The sequence below is a fragment of the Limulus polyphemus genome, unplaced genomic scaffold, assembly GCF_000517525.1.
Source record: "Limulus polyphemus unplaced genomic scaffold, Limulus_polyphemus-2.1.2 Scaffold2907, whole genome shotgun sequence".
Lineage (NCBI taxonomy): Eukaryota > Metazoa > Arthropoda > Merostomata > Xiphosura > Limulidae > Limulus > Limulus polyphemus.
The window spans coordinates 130,698-138,734 of NW_013668517.1; the positions used below are offsets into that span (position 1 = coordinate 130,698).

The 8,037-nt window shown below is 30.6% G+C and overlaps 1 protein-coding gene across 11 annotated transcripts in view; it reads left to right on the plus strand.

Moving 5' to 3' along the window:
* Window positions 1-6,747, plus strand: part of LOC106468186 (serine/threonine-protein kinase D1-like) — a 121,961-nt gene extending 115,214 nt beyond the window's left edge. For all 11 annotated transcript variants that reach the window (XM_022396495.1, XM_022396494.1, XM_022396498.1 and 8 more), the window contains one exon: window positions 1,791-6,747. In XM_022396495.1, the coding sequence (XP_022252203.1) occupies window positions 1,791-2,021 (231 nt within the window). In that variant the 3' untranslated portion in view covers window positions 2,022-6,747. The remainder of the gene's footprint in view (window positions 1-1,790) is intronic.
* Window positions 6,748-8,037: the final 1,290 nt, after the last annotated feature.

An 8,037-nucleotide genomic window follows, 5' to 3' on the forward strand; every position in this document is an offset into this window, starting at 1 on the left:
TAATAACTGTCTACCGATATGATTCTTTTCAAAACTTCAGCTAACTGCTAATTTAGTTTGCTTGACCTAACCAATACTTATGTATCTGCATGTGCTTTCACCCTATAGTTTGGCCGCTATAAATTAGCCGTCTTTAATCCGAATGACAAAAAACTAAAAATAGTCCACCTTTGCTCTTAGCTGAAGCTGTCGCAAAAATTTCAGACATATAGCTCACGTGACTTTTTGTGTAGGTGTTTGCAAAAATTTTGGTCAAAATTGAGTGTTTTTTGTGGAATAACTTGGCACATATTGCTTATATTTAGACCAAATTTGACATTCAATTGTAGGTCATAAAGATCTATCAGTGTACCAAATTTTAAGAAAAATCCATGAATGTTATATATGCTTTTCTATCAAATAAAGTTTCCATACTTTTGGTGCAAAGAAAAAAAATTGGAGATTTTATATCATGTATTTCTTAATGGATTACCTTGAAATTTGGTATGTGCAGTAAGGGTCGAGTAGAGCACATCCACTGAAAATATGTGATAGTTTGTATTACCACAGTTCAAGCTAGAGAAAGTGGAAAATTGCTAAACTATCACTCCATTTACTATCACACAATGTGTCCTGCAAGTTGTTTTAGCCACACAATAAACTACCATGTGTCTTGATCCCCAAAAGTCATAACAGACACACAGTTCCTACAGGATACCCTATAAAAGAACCAAACCATTATATATATGCAAATGAGTGAGAGAGAAAAAGTTGGATAGATCTCAGACATTATATGTCATTTTCTATTCTGTAATATTGTGTTATTCCTTGTGATTGAGTTATCATTTATTTAAGTTTTCAAAACTAATATCTGTATTGTTTCAAATACAACTCCTTTAAGTTTTTCCTCTATAATGAAATACACGTTGTCATTGAAATTAATTTCTCATTTGAGTAAACACGATTCATCTAACCATTTATACAAGGTTGTAGCTATTTCTTAACATGATTGTTTTTCATTGTAAGCAATGCCCTGGGTTCCATTCCTAGTTTTCACTTCTATAGAGAAAATTTTCCAACTTTATGTGGTTGAAGTCCTTCCAATAAAAAATGGTAATAAATAGATATTGGACAATACAAGATGATATATTGAAGTGAAAAATCTTGATTCTCTCTTTACCAGTCATTTGGAAACTGAGATCTGTTGGCCTGTAGCTTATTTGGTTAACTCGTTTATCCTGTAAGCAGGATCATCGGTTTGAATCCCACCCACTCTTAGTTTTTATTTCTTCAGTAAGATATTTCTAATTGAACATAATTGTGTGTTACTCTTCATATTTACTCTTTCTCATACATTTGGGTGTATTATGTATTCATTAGTCATATAATGGTGATACATTGTTTATATAATTCTTATAATTTTTAAACTCAAAATATATGTAGTTTTGTAGATTATTAACTCCTTTATCCTGTAAGCAGAATCATGGGTTTGAATCCCATACACTCTTAGTTTTTATTTATTCTGTAAAATATTTCTAATTTAAGAGAATTGTGTTACTCGTCAAATTTAGTCTGTCTTGTACATTTGAGTATAATATGTGTTCATTAGTCATATAATGGTGATACATTGTTTATATAATTCTTATAATTTTTAAACTTAAAGTAATGTCTGAGTTTCCAAATAAAACTTTACTAAGGTTTGTTTGTGTAATGCCCCATAATAGGAATAACATGTTAAACAATAATTGCCAAATATGTGATTTAGTATCTAAATAGTGTTTTGTAAAGAAATAGGGTACTTTACATTTCAGGATTATCAACTGTGGTGTGATTTACATGAACTGGAAGCACAAGTGGGCTCTAGATATTTAACACATGAATCTGATGATGCTCGTTGGGATGTCTACCGACAAGAACACAATCTCCCTCTGCCAAACTGTGTCATGTTGTCTCAAGAGCTTCAACAAAGGCCTACCTCTGGCAACCAGTTTTCTTCAGACTTGTTAAACCTCCCAGAAGAAGTGACATCTGTGAAGTTATAAGAAATGGTTTGAATGTGACAATTGTTATGATATACATATCTAGGGACGAGGGAAACTGCTTTGCTCTGTTCCTCATGTTTATTATATCAAGATGTAGGGTTTAGAAGAAGTTCAGAAAATTCTGTATGTGGGAAGAAATAGCAGTTTAAGTGCCAATAACAACCCTTAGTTGATGACTGTGTATGCTGAATACTTATACTAGATGAAAGACTCCAATATAATTTCTGTTTCTTTCATTTTGTTAAGCTGCTATATACGCTTGACTTGTGACAACTAGAAAGTTACTGGATACTAGGTCTGGGGTATGAGATTGAACTTTGATATTTGATTAATATTTACAAGCACTGTATTTTTATCAGTTTTATGATTTTTCCATCATATTAATTTTTTGTTGTTGAATATTTGTACAGGCTTTTAAGTTTACTTGTTGAAGCTAATAAAAATTAAGGTTATTAGAAGATGTGTAACAATTCACAGTATGATTAATGCCAAAAGAACAAGTACAAATAGACAACAGGCCCTGTAACCAGCACGTGCTTCATCTTACATTTCATTATTTATACTTAGGTAAAAAAAATCTGTAAGATAACAGATAAATTTACATTATATTCTTGCTAACATCTAATGAGAAACTTTAACTTTTAAAGACTTACTTTCATGTTAAAAGTTTAGATTGATTATTAATTCATTAGCTAAGTCAGTGTGAGTTATGTAGCAGAATTTAAAAAAAATGTTTATTGGCAAAAAAGTATAGAAAATTAGTTTTATAATGACTAATTTAGAGATGCTGTATATTTTTTAACATTTTCTCATGACATGAATACAATAAAATAAGTTTATTAGCACGGTGGTAATAAATAGCTGAAATATTTTATCACCTTGCCAGATCAGGTCTAGATTTAAATCAAATAGGTAACATTTGCATAGAAACTTTATTTTGGCAAATGCAGAAAAAAAACGTTTCTAATAGAATTATGTTAAACATATACAAGTATTGTTAGTTTATGTTTTGTTTTAAAAACAGCTAAAAATATTAACAGTCACTCCTTGAAGCATTACAACATATCTGAAACTGTTGTTCAGAGTTGGTTATTTGGCTTAAAATTTGTTATACTTTTGAAAATGTTGGATATAGCATCCAAAATGGATTTTTTTTTTGCTAGAAGAGGTAATTTAAGGCTCTCAGTGGTATAAATGTTTTCTATATAGTTTTTAAGAATTTGACAAATACTTTAGTGTGATGTTGTAAGACAAATTATAACACTAGGATGAATGTAAAAATAATAAAGTAAAATGCTTTCTTTAGGTCTATAAGAACAGAAAACCATGTTTAATATTTAGCTTAGTTTCTATCCTTTATAGTAATTTTAGATCAAATTAAAAAGGCAAAATTGTATATTTCAAAGTGTTGAAACATAGATCATGTTGTAAAATATGATTTAAGTGGTCAGATTTAATATAATTTTAATACCTTATTTTACTGATAGTTGTTATTCTTGTTTAACTTCTACTTTGTTGATAGCTTTCCATTTCTGAAAGTGAGATTTTGATATATGTTTCTGAGTTTTGGACCATTGTTTATTTTAAGGTGACAATCATGTAGATAAGAAGGATTTGAGTGTAATATAAAATAGTGATTAATGTTGTCATACCTTATGTGAAAGACAATGTTACATTCATCAGATATACTGTATACTAGATGATATGATCTTCTTTATGCTGTTGCCTTTTTTAAAAGTCTGGAATTTATTACATTCCCCTGTTTTTCTGTTTGTGTAATGATAATAATTGTTGACTGGGGGGGGGGGTCATTGTTGAGAAAAATTTTTCAAGGTATAAAAAATTTTACACTTCAGTTATTATATAGCATTTTTGCAATGCACAATATTAAACCTCAGTAAGTTGCATAATTATATTTCACTAATACCTGTGATAAATTAAACGTTCATTTAGTCTTATCTGTTACTTTGATTCTTTGCCACATTATATATGTATTTCTCATTGCTAGGAAAAGGAGCCTGTTAATCTGCAGTAAGCAAACAAATTCAAAAATGAAATCTTAAAGTTCTAATTTATAACCCTAAGGAAATAAGTAGTTACTGCATTTGTAAACATACTTAAGGAAGTCACCTGTTGTGGTTTTTACTGGTATTGAGATAACTGTGTAATCTTTACTTTTTAGTTTCAAATATGTGACCTAAGAGTTGACCAATTGTTGAAACTTAATAGTTGCATGCGAGTTTATTATGCTAACGGCAATTTAATGGTGAGAATAATACTGATCTATGGGATCTTCTGTGCCAGTAAATCTGCATTCATTCTTGAGAGTTGAATTAAGGTGAAATGTTAAGAGAATGTGTTGAATAAAAAAGCTGCTCGAAGCTGTTGGGGTGGGCAGTAATTTAAACTAAACAATTCAGCCAATTTTAGTCACTTGTTTAAGAAATATTGTGGCTTCTTTAGATATAAAGAAAAACTGTACACTCTAATGATGATCTATGATTAGTGATTTTGTCCAGAACAATATTATTTGAGCAAGATATTGTTTTTATTTTAGTGTCTCATTGGTTAAGGTAGGAAGAATGTAGCACACAAAACATTATGAGGAGTTCACTAGGGATAATTAACTTTTTGATGACTTTGAAACCTGTTTAATCATTATAAAAATTGGTGATGAATTTCAAGAAAATCTCATGTTCTACCACTAATATTTCAAATTATCCATCCTCTCAATAACACTAGGTGTGTGATGAACATGTATTAAATTATAGACTAGTTAAATGAAAGCTAGATGTAGCATAGTTTTAACTGACTTTAGCTTAAATATCCTAAAGTGAACCATGTTATCTACACATTTCATCATGATATGTGATGTTAAGTGTCCAAAACATTAACACCATCGTATCTAGACATGTCATCATGATACCTGGTGTCAAGTATCCTAAATGCTATGCCATGTTATCTAGACATGTCATCATGATACCATATTATTAGGCATTTCATCATGATACCTGGTGTCAAGTATCCTAAATGCTATGCCTTGTTATCAAGACATGTCATTATGATACCACATTATTAGGCATTTCATCATACCTGGTGTCAAGTATCCTAAATGCTATGCCTTGTTATCAAGACATGTCATTATGATACCATATTATTAGGCATTTCATCATACCTGGTGTCAAGTATCCTAAATGCTATGCCTTGTTATCAAGACATGTCATCATGATACCATATTATTAGGCATTTCATCATGATACCTGGTGTCAAGTATCCTAAATGCTTTGCCATGTTATTTAGACATGTCATTATGATACCATATTATTAGGCATTTCATCATGATACCTGGTGTCAAGTATTGTAAATGCTATATCATATTATTTAGGCATTTCATCATGATACTTGGTGTGAAGTATTCTAATCATTACAGAGTTTCTAGTATTCTACACTATATTACAATATATTGTATCAGATATTAAAATAATTACACATTAGTACCTAGTACCAAATATCCAAAACACTTCATCATTATACACAATGTCAGTTATTCTGAACTCATTATGCATGGTGTCAAGTTTCCTATGCGGTTTGTCATGATGTGTTTTGTCCAGTGCTATGGTATTTAAAAATAATTGAATAAACTGACCTATTTTGGTGGTTGGGGTCCAGCTTGAACAGTAGCAAGGTAAGCACTAAAGGTTAAGTGAGAAGGGAGTAAACACTATGTTCCCCAAGTAAGAAGTGGATAAACAAGCTTTACTCTTGCTTTCCTTTGACTGCACCACTGATGATTTTATAAAATTTTCTATATAGAATGCCATGATAGCAACTGTCTAAAATCCAAGACTTGGTGTTAAATATTTTTGAAACAGTATGAAATATTATGTTAGATATGTTCTAGATGGTTCATGATACTGTGAATCAAATATTCTAAACTGTATCATGAAGCCTAGTCTCAAGTATATAGTAGATACTACATTATGATACTTGTTGTCAGTTATATCTTTGGCACTGCTTCTTCACATTGCATTTCTGAGCAGATTACAGACTAAAACTATTATTTACAGCTATTTTATGTCTGTCCTGCACGGTATTATATTTTGTACAGTGTGTGGAGAGCACAGTAAAGACTGTATTTATAAAAATTTTATCAGGTGGTTTAGTACTCTGATTGATGTGAACAAATGAGTAATTAACCACAAAGCTATGTATATAGGAAGAGGGCAGCTTTGGGTTTGATATTTATAAATTTGGCTTAACATGGTTTGCTTTAAAACATTATACAAAGTAACAAATAACGTTATGTTTCTGTTTGCCAGAACTTTTGGAAAAGCCTCCAGCTAAACTAGTAAAACAGTTTTCACAATAAATTTGTATTTTCCCCATCACTTAATTAGAATTGTATTTTTTATCTCAGTTGCTTGTATTCTATTGACAGATACTTAAGGTAGGTTTCAAGTTATGTTTTCTCTTTAGTGCAACATGGTTGCATTCTATAAATTTGTTGATCATCTTAATTCCAATTTTTTGAGGAAAACCAGTGTAATGCAAGTTAAAGAAACACATTTATTATGCATATGACATACTGATGATTAGTTCTAACTGTGATGATTCTGCACACTCATGTAGATATAAAGAGGGGTTATCAAGTTTTGTAGAGAATTTGTTGTAATACTATATGTCTCCACATTTTATGGCAAAATAAATGTTTTTATGAAGTATTGAATATTTTATTTTTGATCTGTTGACTTGTATCCAAAACATGTAATAATTTAACCAGTTATTGAAACAACCAAAAGCACTAATAAGATTAAAAACAGGATTTAAGTAAAATATAGTGAGCTGTTGATAAACTTATTTTATGAATAGATTCTTCATCATGGACTGGTATTACCAGTACAGTTTTTCTCCTGCAAAATCTTTATTTTCCACATGTTAAACGAGAGTTATCTAAACCTTTCATAACAAAAGGATAAAGCTCATTTCAGAATGGTTTGGCAGAATGTTAAAAAAATGGATGGTTTAAAGTCAGGTGTTCAGTTACATATGTATTTTTCGAAATACTACCAGTTTTCCTATTCAAAACAAAAATATTAAATTGATTTCACAACATTAAGTATGTTAGCAAGAATAAAAACATTGAATTAAAGAATGGGAAGGGATCTAAAAGAAGGAACAATATCTTTTGACCATCACTTTTTTTCAAGGTTATTAATTCACATTGGTTTTGGTTTTTAAGTTATGTGATTTTGTACAATCATCATTTTACTGGGTTTCTTGTGAAAAAGTACTTTTCCATTTTTTCTTTTTTTTTAATTCTTAGAGTTGATTAGTGAATTACCCTAAGGAAGATTCTAATGAGGAAAATGATGTCCCTATCTACTATCTAGAGAAACCACAGCCAAGGGAACGGGTTTGGAGAAATCAGCGTGGAAATAAAGACTGCATATAAATGACTATGATTAAATATGTATCACAACAAGTAACATTTATGGGTTTTAATATCATTTCAGAATTATTGAAGTGGCTATAAATATAATAGGCAGATAGGAAGTGCACAAATTCATACAGATCCTGCATGTAGCCAATCCTTGTCACTAACCTGGTCTGCTGTATAAACTGTTAAATGACAAAATATACTTACGTAGAACATTTGTAGAATGTGAGAAGGTAAGTGCTCTGATCTTCAATCATCAGTATTACTATTAGCATACAGAACTGTCATTATAATAAGCCCAACTATTTATTGGTCCAAGTATTAGGTCGTCAAGAAATTAATGTTGCGTTTTCGAACACTTTCATTAACCACCTCCCAAAAAACGTACATTACGTATAATAGTTAAATAAACTGCCTAAACGTCACGGTAGGGTAGCCTATATAATGTGTAAAGTTTGGTATACTATAATCCCTTATCGTGATGGCACACGACGAGACACACACATTCGGCATGTAATGCTGTTTGAATACAATAAGGGGAAACAATGCCTCTGTAACCACAAAGAATATCAAAGAAGT